The sequence below is a fragment of the Psittacula echo genome (genome assembly GCF_963264785.1).
Source record: "Psittacula echo genome assembly, chromosome: 25".
NCBI lineage: Eukaryota > Metazoa > Chordata > Aves > Psittaciformes > Psittacidae > Psittacula > Psittacula echo.
The window spans coordinates 2259184-2278729 of NC_137760.1; the positions used below are offsets into that span (position 1 = coordinate 2259184).

The 19546-nt window shown below is 47.7% G+C and overlaps 1 protein-coding gene across 4 annotated transcripts in view; it reads left to right on the plus strand.

The window, feature by feature from the left end:
• AAK1 (AP2 associated kinase 1) overlaps positions 1-19546 on the plus strand; it is a 77364-nt gene that overhangs the window by 18875 nt on the left and 38943 nt on the right. For all 4 annotated transcript variants that reach the window (XM_080634338.1, XM_080634335.1, XM_080634336.1 and 1 more), the window contains exons 2-7: positions 5994-6112; positions 7990-8098; positions 10329-10471; positions 15534-15655; positions 16919-17000; positions 18900-19032. In XM_080634338.1, the coding sequence (XP_080490464.1) occupies positions 5994-6112; positions 7990-8098; positions 10329-10471; positions 15534-15655; positions 16919-17000; positions 18900-19032 (708 nt within the window). The remainder of the gene's footprint in view (positions 1-5993; positions 6113-7989; positions 8099-10328; positions 10472-15533; positions 15656-16918; positions 17001-18899; positions 19033-19546) is intronic.

Below are 19546 nucleotides of genomic sequence, written 5' to 3' on the forward strand. Positions count from 1 at the left end.
GCACAAATCCTGCCTTCAGGAATACCTTGTTTCCTTCCCTGTGTTTACATACTTACCTGATAGGATGTGCTTGAAGCATTGGAGCAGGACTTAAATGCAGGTCAAAGAGCTGAGTAAGTGATGGTGAAAACACAGTAATGGTGTGGGCAGGAAGGGGGTTCTCAGGACAAGCGATTTCTGATGGTTCCTTACCACTGCCAGTAATGGTGCCATCCCAGGACAAGGTGGATTTGTTGCTCTGGAAGACCTGGGGTGTGTGGGAGGGCAGCTGTGTCCATCCAAGGATGAACGTGTGCGGCGTCCATGCGGGATGAAGGTGTGCGGCGTCCATTGGGGACAAAGGTGTGTGGCTCTGGTGCTGCAGCACGCACTGACCTTGGCTAACTTGTATGTTCAGCAGTGAAAGGCAGCTCTGGAAGAGCTCCTCACAAAAGGGTCTGGAAGGAGCAACCCGTTTCCCTGTGAACTTCCTCACCGCAGCATCAGTGCCACTTGTTTGGAAGCAGCATCTTGTGCCTGTCTGCAGGTGGGTGGTGCTGGCTGCGGGAGGACTCCAGGCACTCAAGTGCAGCAGGGTGCCATCTTCTTCCCTTGCTCAGAGGTGGCAGAGGGGATCACGTGCGGCTGCTTTTACCTCCTTTAGAAGTGCTCACCTGGCTGTGGAGCGTTCCGCATCCTGCTGAAATTACAGAAGGGCTGAGAATACAACTCCCAGTGCTGGAAGCTGGCCAGCCCGCTGCCAGGGGCCTGCGTGGAAAATGGCTCTGGCATCTGCATTCACTGGACATCATTGGAACCTCCGTTTAATTTCAGCTTATCCTGAAGCCAGTCAGCGAGACCAGCAGTCAGGGCAGAAGTGTGCGGTAGGATAAGTGGTGGTGCGCTGTTGTAGCGGTAGATGCATTCCTGAGTGCTGAAGGCAGTGCTGTTTCCCAAGAGACCCATGGCTGTTGCTGGCTCTGACCTGATGGTAATCGTAGCCTCCTAGAATGGTTTGGGTTGGAAAGGACCTTAAATAATCCAGTTCCAACCCCCTGCCACTGTGGATTTATTTGCTCCATTGCATCTAAAGCCTGGACTCATCTCTTGACTTCTGCTTTCCATACGTGTGCTGGGAACAAGGTTCGACCAGCAAAGAGGATGTTCCCAGTGCATAGCTCACTTTGCTTCCAAGCTCTGCCTTGCGTGACCCCCCCTCCTTGGCTGCATGTAGCACAGTTATATCTGACTTCACTTGAGGCAACTCTTGACCTTGGTTGGATTGGAGTTACCCAAATCCTGGCGTGTCTGTTGTACTGGAGCTGGCATAGAGCATTAGAGCTGGCAGCCTGTGCCTGTTGGAAGGGTTGCCTTGCTTGCTGCTCACTGAGAATAGAAGTAAATGGTCTCGTAATGTGCATCTGGCAGTGTTTCAGCGTAATTGTTGTCAATTTGCTTTTGATCTGGTTCCTTTCAACTTTGCCCAGCTTTGCAAAGTTGGGGGTTGGACTGGAATAATGAGGGAGAAATTGGTTGTGGTCTGAGGCTCTGGAAGCTGAAAGCAGCCCTTGGGGCTGAGGAGGTGGTGATGTTGTAGTTAGGTGGTGTGCGAGGAGGAAGGGTTAACCAGTGAGGAGCAGCTCTCACAAGAGGGTTAAAAGCTAAAGTAAGTGTTTTAGTTTCAGCTTGATGCACTGAAAAGCCACCAGAGCTTTCTAGAGCCATTTGTGTATGAGGAGGATGGCAAGAAGCTGCTGTTCTTTGTGCTCTTTCTCTATCCCTTTCCCTCATCCTCCTGCTGTTTTACTGTCTGCAGTCCTGTTCTCTGCAGCAAAACTGGGAGTGCTGAAGCCAATTAGCAGTGGAAGTGTAATAAATGCAGAGAAATTCAAATGAAGGTGGGATTTTTCACACTTCCTCTGATTGAAATGTGGAATGACGACCTGAGGGGAGTGAGGTACTCTGGAGAAGAGAAGCTGCGTGGAGACCTCAGAGCAGCTTCCAGTGTCTGAAGGGGGCTACAAGGATGCTGGAGAGGGGCTCTTCATCAAGGACTGTAGGGATAGGACAAGGGGTGGTGGGTTCAGACTGAAACAGGGGGAGTTCAGGTTGGAGATAAGGCAGAAGCTCTTCCCTGTGAGGGTGCTGAGGCACTGGCACAGGGTGCCCAGAGAAGCTGTGGCTGCCCCATCCCTGGCAGTGTTCAAGGCCAGGTTGGACACAGGGGCTTGGAGCAAGCTGCTCCAGTGGAAGGGGTCCCTGCCTGTGGCAGGGGTTGGAACTGGATGAGCTTTAAGCTCCCTTCCAACCCAAACCAGGCTGGGGTTGTGTTGTGCCTTTCTGGGTACAGTTTACTGGGCTCAGTAAATGGAGTTTATAAGGAATATTGTGCTCTGTTTTAACTGTGACAATCAGACCGGATGACACATAGAACCATAGAATCGGAGAATAGTTAAGGTTGGAAAGGACCTTAAGATCATCCAGTTCCAACCCCCCTGCCATGGGCAGTTTTACATGATAGCAAGACTTTGTACCCTCTCTTGAGTGGATGTGGATCATCAGTTTTTGCTTCTCCAAAGGCTTACTCTAGATCGCTGTGTGACAACTGCTGTGTGCACCCTGGTGAAATCAATGCTTGTTTTCTCTGCAGAGCAGCGTGCTGCTTTTACTAGTAGCAAAGTTGTCATGTTTTAATCTGCAGCCAGTGGGAGTTCAATAATGAAGTAATCAAATGGGGAGGTGTATTTGCAGACAAAAGAAGTTGAATGATTTTGCAGCGCTTCCGTGTGTGGTGTCAGCTGAAGTTTGCAGGAGTTAAAGGTAAGGAAGAGAAGGGCACAAGGAAGGCCAGGTTGGACAGAGCCTTGGGTGCTGGTCGATGAAAAACTGAACATGAGCCGGCTGCAGTGTGCGCTCGCAGCCCAGAAAGCAACCGTATCCTGGGCTGCATCAAGAGCAGCGTGACCAGCAGGTCGAAGGAGGTGATCCTGCCCCTCTACTCTGCTCTCGTGAGACCTCACTTGGAGCATTGTGTGCAGTTCTGGTGTCCTCAACATCAAAAGGACATGGAACTGTTGGAACAAGTCCAGAGGAGGCCACGAGGATGATCAGGGGACTGGAGCACCTCCTGTATGGAGCCAGGCTGAGAAAGTTGGGGCTGTTCAGGCTGGAGAAGAGAAGCTGCGTGGAGACCTCAGAGCAGCTTCCAGTGTCTGAAGGGGGCTACAAGAATGCTGGAGAGGGGCTCTCCATCAGGGACTGTAGTGACAGGACAAGGGGTAACGGGTTCAAACTGAAACAGGGGAAGTTTAGATTGGGTCTAAGGAAGAAATTCTTTCCTGAGAGGGTGGTGAGGCACTGGAATGGGTTGCCCAGGGAGGTTGTGAATGCTCCGTCCTTGGTGGTGTTCATGGCCAGGTTGGATGAGGCCTTGGGTGGCATGGTTTAGTGTGAAGTGTCCCTGCCCGTGGCAGGGGGGTTGGAACTGGATGATCTTAAGGTCCTTTCCAACCCTACCTATTCTGTGATCCTATGTAATTTTCCTATGACTTTCCTATTGTGACAACTCTACAAATGTTGCAGGCATCCTCTTCCACCTGAAGGATTTGGCTCCTGCTTCTGCTTTGAAGATCATGGAATCCCAGACTGGTTTGGGTTGGAAGGGACCTTAAAGCTCATCCAGCTCCAACCCCTGCCACGGGCAGGGACACCTTCCACTAGAGCAGCTTGCTCCAAGCCCCTGTGTCCAGCCTGGAACACTGCCAGGAGTGACTTTGTTCATCAGCCCAGCATCCAGACTAGAGGAGAAGTGCCTTGCCCAACACTTTGCTAATGAGACATGAGCAGATGATCTTGGGTACTGGTCCCACTTAAGCTGAAGAAGGAGGGCCTTAAATTTAGTGGATCTGCTGTTTAAAGACAATTGAATTGCTCTTTGTGCTGCTCAGCTCCTGTTTCCTTCTGCTGAGTGGTGTCAACAGAGGTACAGTGTCCTGCTGGCTTCCAGACCTTGCAGGAGGAGCCCTGAGAAGGGAACTGCACCCCTTAAGAGGAGGGTTTTGCCTTCCAATGAAAGAAAGAGTGGAAAGAGTGTTGTGATTGCCCAGTTTTGATGATAACTGAGACTGCAAGAAACCCCCTCGTTTGTCTTTCTTCTTATTCTCTCTGTTGCATCCTTTTGCAACTTCTCTGGGGCTGCTGTGGGTTAGTTCTGCTCCTTAAAGTCAGTGGGGCTTCCTTGGCAAACCTGGTCTGCTTCCTATGGCCAACTGTGATGTGTAAAACTAGGGGGTTTGTATGCTAAGAGCGACTTTAGTTTAAAGCTCTGGTGCTGACAGGCATGGGATCTGCATCTGGAACTCCTGTGATCATTTTGGCTCTAATGGGATGCTGTAGAGCTGTGTGATAAGGGATGGGGAGGGTTGTCCTTTGAGCGCAGCAGTGTTGTCTGGTCCTTTGCTCTTTTCCGATCTTTTCTTGGTAAAAGTAAACCCCAGTTTTAGTCAAAGCTTCAGTGGGCCTTCAGGCTCTGGTGGCTGATTTGTGAACAGCTTTAAGGATTGGTTGCTGCAAGACTGGAGTTGTCAAATTAAACCTATTTTAACCCTCAATTTTACCCAAACGCGGCTTTCTCACTTGTTCCATTTTACATGATTTATAGAATCATAGAATAGTCAGGGGTGGACAGGACCTTAAGATCATCCAGTTCCAGCCCCCCTGCCATGGGCAGGGACACCCCACACTAAACCATGCCACCCAAGGCCTCATCCAACCTGGCCTCGAACACCACCAGGGATGGAGCATTCACAACCTCCCTGGGCAACCCATTCCAGTGCCTCACCACCCTCACAGTAAAGAATTTCTTCCTTAGATCCAATCTAAACTTCCCCTGTTTCAGTTTGAACCCGTTACCCCTTGTCCTGTCACTACAGTCCCTGATGAAGAGCCCCTCCCCAGCATCCCTATAGACCCCCTTCAGATACTGTTAAAGTGCTAAATAACCCTTTGTAATAATTATGTACAACCATGTCCAATACAACCCTGTATGTGTTGTTACCTGATGGTGTCTGGCAGCAGAATGGGATTCTCCAAAGGGCTCAGACTTTTAAAGTGAGAATTCTTTGGGGTGTGACTGGCTTTTTACAGTCTGTAGCTGCAGCTTTTGGTGTAGCGGGACTTTAGAAGTCCTTAAGCATCAAAGAAATACGTGCTGTAATATAAGGTAACAGAGAGCAGATGAAGCGCTCTTAGGTTGCGGCATCGACAGTGTTGTTGTGCAGCGCTTCTTGGATGCATGAGACTCTTTGGATGTATTTGAGTCTCTGGAGCCAGGTGGGAAACTTTGATGCCTAAATACCTGCATCAGCTTTTCCTCTGTCTATCCAGGCCTAAAACCCTGAGATTTTGATGCATTGCTATCAGACAAAAAGCTTTCATCCTGAACAAGTGCAGCATCCCGGGAGTCCTGACATTGCCACCAGCCATGCCCACAGAATGAATTGTGGTTGGTTGGGGTTTGAGATTTGTTCTTCTGGCCTTTCTTAAAAGCCCTGCCATCAAACCATGGGTGCGAAATGATTTCTAATGCTTCTTGTTCAACTCAGCTTTGGAATGTGACTTTGCTTCCAAAGATGGGGAGCCTTTTAAGTACAGGTGATTCAGTGGATGATCTGCAGCTCTGGTTTCTGTCCAAGGCAACGCTGCTGTTTATAGTTCAGCTTTCTTCTTCATAATGGGAATTAATGGAGCAGTGTCTGGCAGGACAAGTAACCAGTGTAATTGCTTGGGTTTAGGGTCATGTTAAATGTGAGCTTTGCTTCCATTAGTTCAAGATTTTCCCCCTTGGATTCCTCTCAGTTCCCAGAAATAATCAGTTAGGAAGAGTGGGAGCTAAGGACATGTGAGGGTGTTCGGTTGGTAGCTGCTGAGTGTCCTCCCTCTTCGGGAGGCAGGGTTGGAGGCAAGGACCATGAGGTTTCTTTGCTAATGGACAGGCTGATTTGTGTCTTCCCCAGGTGGATTTGCAATAGTGTTTCTGGTGAGGACTAACAACGGGATGAAATGTGCCCTCAAACGCATGTACGTCAACAACGAGTACGACCTGCAGGTCTGCAAAAGGGAGATCCAGATCATGGTAAGTCATCACCCAGACTGGGTGTGGGATGGTGTGAGAGCCTGGTCACGTTCTGCCCGTGATCTGTGTAGCAGCTTGTCCCAAAAGGTGTGTTGTCATAGCAAAATTGGCTTGCTTTTGGAAAGACCTAACGCCTGGAGTTAGCAGCTTTGTGGAAATCTCTTATTGGCCTATTTAAAATGGACATGGTTTCAGTGGACAAGAATAACATGGAAGGTGAAAAAGCAGAGGGAATTTCAGGAAAATGAGGGGAGGAAAAACCTCCTGTGTCAACCCCATGACTTCCTGGGAAAAGGAAGAGCTGAAGAGGTGAGCTGAGAGGGGGTGTTAAACTTCAGTCTAACAATCTTCAGGTCAGGGCTAAAGTGTGCACCCTTCTAGACTTCATCCGAAAAGGCTGATGATGCTGATGTACCATCTCTGAACTCCAATCAGTGCATGCATGGGAGACCTCCATCCTGAGATCAGTTTGTATCCTGATAGCTCCTGCCATTGGGGTTGGGATGGTTATCTCTGTATTGAGGAGGTTCATAGATTAAAACAGTGTTTGTGGGGTGGTTACTGCCTGGCTATGTGAAACAGGGAGGTATTTATAATAAGCACTGAGATGTGTCTCTAGATTATTGGATACAAGGAGTTTAGCTATTTTTAATAGTTGTTTTCAACTTAGCATCTCTAAACAAAGAAGAAATTGAGATGATCCACACAGATTTGCTTAGTCTTGTTTGTATCCTGGTAGACATGGAAAGTGCCTCCTTTGAAGATGTATTCAAAGATCCTGATGAACACTTAGAGCAGCTGTGAGGCAGGGAATGAAATCTAAGATCCTGATTCTGCTCATTTACAACACAAGGTGTAGGTTTGGGGCAGAGGATCTTCAGAGCAGAAGCTCTTACCTGTAGCAGTTCTGGGGTTGTGTTTTGAAGTAGCTTTAAATTGGGTTAATACCTTTAAAGTGAACTTCTGGAGTTGGGCAATAGCGCAGTGGAGCTTTTGGGCATGGTTTGTTGTCACTGTGGCTAATGCTGTGTGGGAAAAGTTGAGATTAGATCTTACATCAAAGCTTTGAGCTGTGCTCACAAAGCTTCTTTACTTGGGTTTTGCTTGCTGCTGTCTCCTTCATGTGAGATGGGGAACGTGTGGCTAACCTGGAGGGTGAGGGTGAGGAGTATTCTCACTTGGCAGGTCCGCTTGCTTCCATCAGAAGCACTTACCTTTGTCTTGAAGAAACCAGTACATAACTAAAAGGGAATATTTCCTTCTTTCCTAGCTTCTGTGCAATAAAGAATTCCTTTAAACTTGACTTTAACTCTACAGTGTTAGAGCAGAACATGGCCAGCAGAATCTTTTACTGGTGAAGCTGGATGTGTGAAGGAGGTATCCCAAAGAAATGGCTTTTCCCTGCATGTGGCATGGATAAGTCATTGGTCTGAGAACTTGTGCTTTGATCCACGGAATTACTGAAGGTTCCTCTAAAACCAAAGTTAAGGTTTGTTAGCCCAATGGGGTTTTGGAGCATGTGAAGAGCTGAGATACTGTTTACCAGCAGAAGAGTGGAAGGCAATGAGAAAAGCAAGCACAACATGTCCACATCACCACCACAAGCACCTTCCTTGTTCTCCCCACTGTGGGAAGGAGGAGCAGCTCCAGGTGGCTTGGCCTGAGCCATCTGTGGCTGTTTCTCTGCTGTTTGTCTCAAATGCTTCTGGAAGGAGAACAGGTAGTGACAGACCTCAGGTTTAAGTCGCTTATGGTGATTAATCCAGAGTTGTGCCTGTCCTGAAGAGCTGGGAAAGCTGGCCAGTGGAGAGGAGCCAGGTAGAAAGGTTGCTCACTCTACATGGCTGGCTTGGGCTTTGAGTTTATCTGTCTTACAGCGGGATCTGTCTGGCCACAAGAACATTGTGGGATACATTGATTCCAGTATAAACTCCGTGAGCAGCGGGGACGTGTGGGAAGTGCTCATCCTGATGGACTTCTGCCGAGGTGAGTGTTGTTCCTTGGGGATTTGCCCCTTTTCAGTGCTTACAGGAAACTTGCACAGCATCTTCCTGTAACAAAACCAAACCTCTTCCTAAGCCTGGCCCTTCCTTGGCTCCCAAGGAACTGCTGTGCAAAGCAAAGCTAAAACTGGGTGTGGAGAAGAGGCGATGTTGACTTTGCTGATGGGATTGGTCATGCCTTTGCCCCTGCCCAGGGTGGTCCTAAATCCTTTCTGTTGTGAAGGACAACCCTTAAGTATATATATTGCTATTTTCCATAGGCTGATCCACGCAGGGAGTGGCTGTTACAAAGGAATGAAATTCTCCTTTACTTTATATCAGAATGCAGGCTTTTTTCCACTTCAGCCTGACTTAGGATTGTTCTGGAAGAAGCACGAAACGGATAACATGAAGCCAAGAAGTATTCCTCTTACCTCTGACCTTTTTGCTTGGCTGTCTCTAGCCAGACAGGCTCTTCCAGGCTTTTCCAGATGTCCTAAAGCTTTGATCTCCTGTGGCTAGGATGTGGTGTTTGGAAAATAACATGTTCCAATGCGTCTCACAGGAATAGTGTTAAGCAAAACCAACGTTTTGGCCAGGGGACTTCACAAGTCTGTGGCTGCTTTTGGATGGTTGCAGCTGATGGAAATAGAAATTCATGGCACCATGCACAAGCCAGGTGTATTGTAGCGTGAACAACTGGATGCTAAAATGCCTTTAAACGTGTCTGGTAGAGCTTTGTGTTCTGCCATGACCTCTTTGCTGCTTCATTTTGATGCAGGAGTCTTGATTAACTGCATTGAGTTTGTTTGCTGGTAAAAGGAAGAGCCTTATGTGTAGTTTTGCTGCAGGAATCATTACCTAAGCTCTCTGCAGGCCTAAACCTAAATATCACAAGGAGAGCTGTAAGAAAACAGACCTGGGCAGTGCTAGTAAATCCTTACCCTGCTCCAGGTTGCAGAGCTCTTGATGGAGGGAAGTGCAAACCATAGCAATCCAGAATGCACTCCCTGCAGCTGCATCAGCCTCCCCTCTGTGCCACAATGACCTAAAATGTGTCTTTCTAAGGTGTTTCCTTCCATCTGAAAGGTGGAGAGCTGTAAGGTGGTTGTTTCTTGTAGGCCAGGCCCTCAGTGCCATGGGTTAGTGGTGCCCTTGGCAGTGCTGGAGAGTGGTTGGACTGGATGAGCTGAAAGGTCTTTTCCAGCCTGGTTGCTTCCATGATTCTCCCATGGTTTGCTTTTGCCAGATGCTCTGCTCAGCACACATCTGCCTCTGTCTCCAGCATTCAGACTGAAGCACAGCAATTGCTGTTACGTGTTGGTTTTTCCCTTTTGTGTCCAACAGCTTCCAAACCAAATCAGTGTCTTTGTGTGCAGAACTGCGCTCGCTTGGAATGGGAAATGTTCGCAGCTGTGATGTTTATTAGGCTGAGCTTTCCTTTTGTCCCATGCAGATGACTTTTTCTGACGCTTGTGGTGTGAAATGATGCAGTTTTGCGTTGCCAGGGGTTCAGAAAGGAGATTTTTCACCTGTGTATATAGGGTGCTTTGAGAGGGGAAGAGTTGGACTGGTTTGGAAAGGCCTTGACAGCAACAAAACCTAAAAGCTGAGGCAAATTCCGGACTCATTCAGGAAAACTTGCTTTTGTTTGTCTGGAGTTCCCCTTGTTCCAGATGGATTTTAAGTTTGCTTTGTCAGTCTGTGACTTTAGCCAAGCCGCTTGGTCGTGTACGGGGGATTTTAGTTGCTCACTTTCTCCCTTCTCTTTCTTATATGTGGCAAACTGCTCTTTGGGCTGTGCATGCCCCATATTCAGCCGTTTATTTCTCTAGTCTGCCAAAAAGAAGTCTTCTTTTGAAGAAGAAAGGGAAAGATGTGGCTTAGAATCACATCTGAGTGTTAGCACAGCCAGGTGACTGTGGGCCTTAGAAGCTGGCTTGCTGCTCTTGTTCGAAGGCAAGATGAGATGCAACACCCCCTGCCAGATATGCAGACCCCCTGGGATTTAGATGAGGAAATGAGAACAACACAAGATGAATAAGAAGCCTCTGGGGAAGGTTTGGTGTGAATTTGGCATTTGGACCGACTGCACAGCCACAGTGTGGGGAGCAGACAAAGACAAGTGAGATCTGCTAGGAGTGAGGCTTAGACCAGGCCAGCCTTTGCTTTGCTTGGAGTTTCCCTTGTTCCAGCCCCGTCCCTGCCCTGACTCTTGGTGCTGTTTTGCTCAGGGGGTCAGGTGGTGAACCTCATGAACCAGCGCCTGCAGACGGGCTTCACGGAGACCGAGGTCCTGCAGATCTTCTGCGACACCTGCGAAGCCGTGGCCAGGTTGCACCAGTGTAAAACACCCATAATCCACAGGGATTTGAAGGTGAGTTGTGGATTCCACTGGTACAGCAGGGGGTGGGCATCCTCCTCAACGTGTCTGTCTGCTGCCTACGCCACGGCAGACAGGCTTGGAATGCTGGTGCTGTGCTTCTGTTGTTAGCAGTGAGGAGAAGTGGGCATAAATATCTCTCTCTATTGGAAGATAAAAACAGAGATGAGCCTCTCATTGCTCCTTACCATATGTTTGCCATCTAGAGATCTCCTTAAAGCACACAAACATTGGTGAATAGTTCTGGTTTGCACAGATGAAAGTAGCAGATGAATTATTCAGGGGGACTTTCTACCACCTGAAACAGAAATGATGTTAGAAGGTAGGGAGCAAAAAGCAGGCTGTAAATTTGTTCCCTGAACCCACATTAAAAGAATCCCTCCAGAGATGCTGGCCTTGGGGCAGGAGGCATTAGAAGCTTATGAAACTGGCCTCTAGCTCTCTGTTGACCATGAAAGTGCATTGTAAAGCTCTTGTGTGCTTAGCTGGGAACAGAGGGGATTGCTTTGGAAAAATCCCATGCCTATCATCAAACAAACAGGAGGATGTTCCCTTTCTTCTCGAGCGGCTCATCAAATGCCTGAATAACACATTCAGCCACGAAGGAGGCTCCTGTGTGCATTTGAAATTCAGATGTGCTTTGTAGGTCAGGCTCTGCTTTCCGAGCCCTCAACAGATGTTTGGTTTGTGCTGTTGGTTATAGGAGCCAAAGACCCTCCGTGTGCCAGTGAGAGCCAGGTAGTGCAGGAAGGGGGGAAATCCTCAGGGATTGGTGTGATTTAACATGTTTCATGAGGCTTGGGAACAGGGACCTCTTCAGATGATATTAACCCTGCTGTTACCTTTTGCTATCTATAAGGAACAAACTCATTGTGTGGCATGTGGGTGAATTCTGGGACATCTGTGATGAATTAATGAGTTGACCTTGAGTGCTGCTTTCTCCACTGAGCTGCAATTGAAATGGGCTCTTATGGTCTAATGCCTGCTGCTGTGTGCTTAGATCAGTAAAGCTTCTGCAAGGCCTGGCTCTTGGTAAGCTGTGCCCAAGGAAAGAGAATTGGCTCTTCTCTGCTTTGTGGCACATTTCCCACTTGACTGTTGCGTTATTTCTGTTGGGATGGCCTCTGCAGCTCCTGCCACAATTGGGAATCCAAGTGCTAACACAAAATGAATGATTTAGATATGTGTTCACTTTGAGTTCAAACTCAAATGCCAAGAGGGAGCTGTAATGCCAAGAGAGACATTAGGGCCAGCAAAGCTTTGTATAAGTTCTGAGTGTAAGGAAAAGCATCCTCAAGTAGGTGTTTTGTTGGGTGAACGCAGCCCTGTTGAAGAGTGAAGATGTTGACTTTGGGGATTGGAGGCTTTTTTTGCCTTCCAGCTCTTTGATGTTGCTCTAATGCTGGAGGTTCCTGCCCAGAAAGCTCTGCCAGCAGAAGGGATGGTGTGAATAATCTCTAAGCCCTTTCAGTGCAGCTGGATTAGCTTCAGTGGCCTGTAGCTGTGATTCTGAATTAACCCAACAGGCTTTGCTTGAAGCAGAACAACCTCTTGTTGGCACAGTCTCCAGCTGGCGGTGTGTAACCAGCAGCTGGGGACACCACCTTTGAGAAGCTTGCCTATAAGCAAAAGTGGACAACTCACTGCAAATAAAGGCCATGAAAAATAGAGTGTGTGATCCCTAGGGTGTTGTTAAGGTTTTCTTTCCTGATCATAGAATCATGGAATGGTTTGGGTTGGAAAGGACCTTAAGATCATCCAGTTCCAACCCCTGCCACGGGCAGGGACACCTTCCACTAGAGCAGCTTGCTCCAAGCCCCTGTGTCCAACCTGGCCTTGAACACTGCCAGGGATGGGGCAGCCACAGCTTCTCTGGGCACCCTGTGCCAGCACCTCAGCACCCTCACAGGGAAGAGCTTCTGCCTAAGAGCTCATCTCAGTCTCCCCTCTGGCAGGTTAAAGCCATTCCCCTTGGCCTGTCCCTACAGGCCCTTGTCAGAAGACAGTGATGATGGTTACCCCTGAGGAGCTGTGTCAGCCTGTCCCTGTGTGCTTAGAGCTGCATGATGTGTACTACAGGGGGTGATGCTTGTTTCCATATGCTTTGGCTGCCACAGAACCAGGTGTATACTGATGTTGCTTTTTCCCTAGAAATTAGGAAGCCCCTCACATGCTGCTCCTGCCCTAGTTAGGACCCCTATAGAGGCCCTGTAAGCCTACAGGCTTGCCTTGTGTGGTTGCCTTTGCTTGTTCTTGCAGGTATTTTCCTTGCCCTCAGGGTTCATAGGCTGTTGCTGCTGCAGAGCCTTTCCTGGAGTAAGAATTCCCATTTCTTTACATTAGGCCTTTTAATAGTGGAGAACAAATGGCCAAATCTTCTTCTGGCTGTGTGTTCATATTACCCTGGCTGTGAAATCGCTGCTTTGAAGTTGGAATCTATTAAGAGAAACTATAACTGTCAGGCCCCAGAGAAGGGCAGTTAGTGAGATGGAGGGAGCACCAAATCTATCTATCCGTGCTGATAACTATTTACACAGCTCCTCTCTACCTGGTGGCAGTTGTTTGCATACCTTGGTTTATATTTAACCTTTCCAGTCTCACATCCTATACCTCACATTGTTAAAAGCACCAGCTTCGAGCCAGCTTTGATTTCTACAGCTCAGAGCTTTCCACAGTGAGACATCTCCCATTTTACCTGTGCTGCTTCAAGTCTGGTCCCATCTTGCTCCAGGAGTGGCTTGTGGATGAGTGGCTGATTTGTCTTGCAGTAGACACCCAGCAGGATACACCAAAATACTCCTATCAGTCAACCCAGAGGATGCTGTTGATCAAAACAGCTTTTTCCTTCCCTTTCCCTGCTTTCTGAAGTAAGAAACTTGTGCTCTCCTGTTAAGGATTTCGTTTCTTCTGCTTTCATTGCAGCAGCATTTCCCAGTGTCGCTCTTCTCTGTGGTGTGATAAGAGTGACGCTGTGCTGCTCGTCTTGCTACCTTCCATCACCCTGCTTTGTAATGCCAAGTCTTGCCCTGATGCCACCAACAAGCTTCTGCCTGGAACTCGTTTGCCTGGATCTGTGTGCAGAGTGTGATATGTAAAATTCTTGAGTCCTCTATTGGTAAACCCTTGTATTGACCATGTTAAGCATATGGCTGTGCCAACATCAGTTAGCGCTCTTAGATGTCACATTGCATTCGTTTCTTGGCTATGAAATAGTAAATAAGCTTTCAGAAGCAAATAGTGAATGGTGCCACAGGACAAAGGGATGTTGAAATGTCTCTTCAGAGACTGGAAGGTGCAGGAATTCAAACTGAGAGTGTATCTGGGTCGTGCATCCCACCCAAATCACCATGTGAGCTTAGAAGCACTGGCCTTAGAAGCCATTGCTCTCAGGAGAAGATAAGTGTTGATTTTGCTAGTTAAAGACAGCTTTATTCTTTATCCCTCACCAGTGTGTGTCTGTACAGTCCTATAGAATCCCAGCCTGGTTTGGGTTGGAAGGAGCTTAAAGCTGATCCAGTTCCAACCCCTGCCACGGGCAGGGACCCCTTCCACTGGAGCAGCTTGCTCCAAGCCCCTGTGTCCAACCTGGCCTTGAACACTGCCAGGGATGGGGCAGCCACAGCTTCTCTGGGCACCCTGGGCCAGCGCCTCAGCACCCTCACAGGGAAGAGCTTCTTCCTTATCTCCAACCTGAACCTCCCCTGTTTCAGTTTGAACCCATCACCCCTTGTCCTATTACTACAGTCCCTGATGAAGAGCCCCTCTCCAGCATCCTTGTAGCCCCTTCAGACACTGGAAGCTGCTCTGAGTTCTTTGCCCATCTTCTCTTCTCCTGGCTGAGCAGCCCCAAGAGTTTTCTTACGACTTCAGGTTTCAGCAAGGGAAATAGTTTGTTTCAGAGAGTAAAGGCAGAAGCTGCACACTCGTAGTTTCCCTTAAAGGTGTTTTTTGGAGGCATGAAAATCTGACATTGGGCACGTCAAAGACTGCAGCTGGAGTTGCAAGCATTGAGAAGTGCTGGCAAGTGACTGAGAAGTCACCTCGGATTTCTCAGCCAGATAAAGTGGAAAGGCTCTTCTGGAAGTGTTTGCAGGGAATAGGGAATGTTTGCAGGGAATAGGGAATAACACTGTCAGTGTTGATCTCGGGAGAACATCTGTGCATGGTGCTTTATCCAAAGCAGATGGATGCTGGAGGGGGAAGGGGTTTTGTTTAACCCTTGGTTTCAAGCCAGCCTTTCCCCCCTCAGCTGTTCTGCTTTGGCTGCATTTTCTGGTGCTTAAAATGCTGACTCCTTCTTTTTCTTTCCTTCTTGTAAAGATCAGCCTTGCTGGGGAGCTCTGCTTCCAAAGGCTTTTGTTAGCCCACAGTTCTGCGGTGGGTTTTGGGAGATAGCTGAGCAGTGTGTTTTATCTCATGGCTGCATCTGAGCATTTGACATTGATTGAAGAGAAATACCTTCAAACCTGGGTGTATTCCCTTGAGAGAGCATCTTGGTAATGCCACTGTGCAGATGAGGAGCTGGAATACAGGATTGCTCTGCCAAAGCAAAGCCTGAACCCAGGTTTTTCCACATCTTAGGTCAGTGTTGAACCATTCAGACAGCTTTCCTAGGTGGATGCAAGCTGGACCTTTGTTCCTGCGTGGTTAAGTGTGAGTATTTAGGGGAAAGGCAGTGACTGCTGGCTTGATTTCCTGACTTTCAGCTCTTGCAGGTGTTGCTTTCAGCATATGTTTCAGTTGTCTGATTCCAAACAATACTTAAAAGAAAGGGCTCATCTCTTCAGCAGCACGTGGTGGTCTTAGCAGAGGCAAGGTAATGTGCTTGCAAAAGGAGAAGGGAGAGGTGGCAGAGGGAAGACAGTTCCTAGTTACAACTATGCTTCCATGATTTGACTTCTATTTCAGGAGATGTGACAGAGTTTTGATGCCTGTTTCCTTTGCTGTCATGTTACGCTTTTATGTCAGACATAGCTGCTATGTCTTCAGGCACTGAAAGCTCATCTGAAGAACGTGAATGAGGTTTTGTCTGTTTCTCTATTTGTGATGCTTGTAGGTTGAAAACATCCTGCTGCATGACCGTGGCCACTATGTCCTGTGTGACTTTGGAAGTGCTACTAACAAGTTCCAGAACCCTCAAACAGAAGGAGTGAATGCAGTAGAGGAAGAGATCAAAAAGTAAGTGTGCTTTTCCTGTGCAACTCAGACACAGTTTCTATTTGAAGTATCTGTTGCAGGTAAGTGCCTGGGGGAAAGTGAAACAATAACCTGAGCTTGATGTAATTGCTTTGGATCTGAAAGACTGAGGCATTAATGCAGAGAAGTTGCCCTCGTTGAGGAGGTAGTGACCTGTTCTGTTATGTATGGGGTCTGTCTCTGTCCTTCCTCTTTCTTGGCTTCTTTGAACTGTGATACAGCAGCTGACAAAATCCCTGTCCTCCACAAGCATAAATCCTTGCAGTGACTAAGGGAATTCATGGCCTGACTCCTCAGCTCCTAAGATCCTTGAGGTGTTTCATCTGGCTCTTTCTCTTGCCCCATGTACAACCAGCTCTATGGTAGCAACTAGGTGCACCCTGATGCTCTTTAAAAGAGACCTTAGGTGGCAGTTCAGTAGGACCTAGGCGAGGAATGGGGCACTGTCTGGGTCCTTGGCCTTGCTTTAGTTGTTATATCACTGCTGCAGGCATTCCAGTTCTGTTAATACAATGTTCTGGTTAGAAAAGAGCAAATGCCTCCTTTTTGTTAGGATTCAGTTCCATGGGTTTCCTAGACTTCTTTGGCTGAAGCTGCTAGTCTGGCTTTGCAGCCCCTTTGGAGCCCTTTTCTATAGGCTTGTACACTTACTAACAAGCCTATAGGAACTTTGCCTTTAGCAATGCTTTCTCTTCAACTGTGGTGCAGTTTCCAGCTTTTCTGTTTGTTAAAAAGAAGCAGATTCTAGCTATATTTGTGATGCAGAATAACCTTTCCCTTGTATACAATGACTCTGAGCAGGACTTTGGGTATGGAAGCCTATTTATTAGGAGCCACATATCCAGTTACAATCTTTGTAATTCACTTGGCCAAAGCCCCAGCAGTGAGGACATTGCAAAGGACATTTGGCTGCTGACCTTGTTAATACTCTGAATCCTTGGATATTTCTGTTCTAGTTCTTAAAATGACTGCACAGATTTAGGAGTGCATTGCTTGCTTTAGGCAGGATCTTGGTCTCTGCTTTGGTTCCACAGGACAGTTTGCAGTGCTTGGTATTTTATTGTTAGAGGGATGCAGCAGATGCTGTTGTTAAATGATTTCTCCAACAGATGATCATCTTTACTATCCCTTTCCTTATAATGAATAGAGAGAGAGTGAATTTTGAATCACTTGGTAATGTGACACAGTGCAAATGTATCTTCCAGCCATTTCCAGCTCACTGATAGACCTTTCTCCTACCTACAGGTACACTACGTTGTCCTACAGAGCACCAGAAATGGTCAACCTGTACAGTGGCAAACTTATTACTACAAAAGCAGACATATGGGTACGTATCAAACCCACTTACCATCATACAACCAGACTGCAGCTTGTTTCCATTACCATAATGACGGGGTAACTTTCTGGCTGGGGCTAACCCAGTTTCCTTAAGAGACTGGGCAGTTTCTGAGTACAGAGTTTCTCTGCTTGATGTTTCCCATCAGTTACTGCTGAGCAGGATGCCTTGTGGATAAAACATGCATGCTTCTTTGCATGCTACTTGCAGTGTGGCTTTGATTTGTAGGTGGATGAAATCCAAAGGCTGAGCAGTGCAAACCTGATTCCATAGCAGGAGTTGAAGCAGGAAATTCAGAGGACTGTGACTACTTGTGCCTGAGTTGCTTTGCAAGTATGTGAAAGCAAAGTTACTGGTCAGAATTGAGCAGAAAGCAGAGAAACAGACCTTTCCCCCTGGAGCAATGGTATGCTTATCCTGGCTAGTGTCACACAGTTACTTTGTCAAACCTGGCCAAAGACCAAGCTTTTGCACTGCTGTTCCTAATGATCAGTGCACTCTTGCTGTGCTTTTCATATTGAGAGCAAAATGCAGCTGGGGTGTAATCCATTCCTGGCTAAGCTGGTGAAGGATGGAAAGCTTCCCTTTAGTTGGGTTGGAGATGAAAAGAAGTTTGTGCTGTTTGTAGTGTAGTGGTGATTCAGAGCATGTTTGTAGGGTTAAGGAAGCCTTGAGCTAGGGAGTAACAAGGCAGGAGCAGTATAAACAGAGGTTTAATGTCTCCTCAATAGGAGGCATCTGCATATACAAGAGGGAAACTTGCTGGGAAGAGTCCTCTGTCCTCTCTTGAGCTGAGCTTGGAGGCAGGAAAGCAGCAGCTCCTGTGGGGCTCTTGCTCTGCTGGGTTCAGCAGGAGGTTTGTAGGGCCAGGCTCTGTACCAGTGATGGGTTACTCCTCTTGGAGCTTAGAGGGCTGGAGAGGGACTCACAGCTAGAACAGCATGGAAAGCTTGCCAGGGTCTCAAAGGTACAAGGATTCGCCCTCCTTCCTGTGATGACAAGGAAGGGAGGAGACCCAAAGGCTCTGCTCTTCCTGGCATGGAAGGAATTTTGTTCCAGTAACCCACTGGGTGTTCCCAAACCAGCATGTGGTGCTCTGCACAGTGGGGCCTCAACTTTAAGGCTGTTGCAGTGCTTGTCCTGCTGGAAACCTCCCCCTCCTTAAATCTGATCGAGGTTATTTTAAACCCAAGTGCAGCTGGATTGTGAAATCCTATGACAAAAGATAGAAGCTGCTGCTGAGTTGCTTAGGATGGGGAAATGCTTCCCTCTCTCCTCTCTGAGGCGGTGGGAGGGTTTTATAATTAGCCTTTTGTGCAAAACGTGGCTTTTCTTTTGCAATGGGTGGTGGTTCTTGCTGTCAGAAGCAGCACAGGAATAGATGGCAGGGTGATAGAAGCTAGCAGCCTGCAGCCGTACGTGTGTGGCTCTCCCTGGCATACATTTATAATGGTTGAAAGGTTGAACTTCAGCTTGAGCACAGTTTGGATCTTTCTGTGTCAGAAAAAACGTATTAAGGATGATGGGTACCATTTATTTTTGCTATTGCTTTGTCTTTTCCTCCCAGCATGCAGCAGAAACAGGCTTTGCCTGTTTCGTGATGTGAATGGTCACGCTGTATAGTGGTATTTGAAGCTCTCTGTGTGATGCTGCTCACACAGTCCCCCAGGTTACGGTGTCTCAGCCTGGAGATGGAGAGCTCTTCATGTATTTAACTACCTGTGTAACTCTGCTTGTTTCCAAGTGCATCGCAGGGATGGTAAAATGTAGCTCGATGCCACGTGGGGACCCACGCAGCAGAATGAGCTGGAGACTTCCCCTCTTATCCACGAAGGTATTTGAATTGTACCGTTCCCAGTTTAAACCCTTTGCTCTGTTCTGTCCCTCCAGGCCCTTGGCTGTTTGCTGTACAAGCTGTGTTACTTCACCTTGCCCTTTGGAGAGAGTCAGGTGGCAATCTGTGATGGCAACTTCACCATTCCAGATAATTCACGGCACTCGCAAGACATGCACTGCCTCATCCGTGAGTTCTTATCCCCTTCTGCACAACTCAGGTCTCTTGTTCTTGTATCTCCTGCCCCTACAGTGAAACTCGTGGCGTTTCTCTTCTTTTAAGACACTTTCCTGCACACAAGGGTGGTTAAAGTGATCTTTTAGTAGCTTAGGGATCACTCTTTGACAGACGGTTATGACAGAGGTTGCTGTTTGGCCAGGCTGTCGTGAGCTCTGGAGAGGCAGGAAAACAGACAACCACTTGGTTTAGGAGTCCCACAGGAACTTGCACAATAACCCTATTGATGTCGAAACGTATTTCTCCAGTAATAAATCTATTTGGATAAGGAACTGAAAGGACCCACAGTGACTTGAGACGAGCGATAAGAATTCATCTTCTGTGAACTGAGAAAGAGAACTGAAATGATTTATAAATAACCCCCTGACTGGAGTGAATGTGGAATGAAGGGGACAATGCGCCGCTCTTGGCAAAGCTGGAGCAGCTCTCTTGTTTCCAGCGCAGCATTTGAGTTTATTTCTCTTTG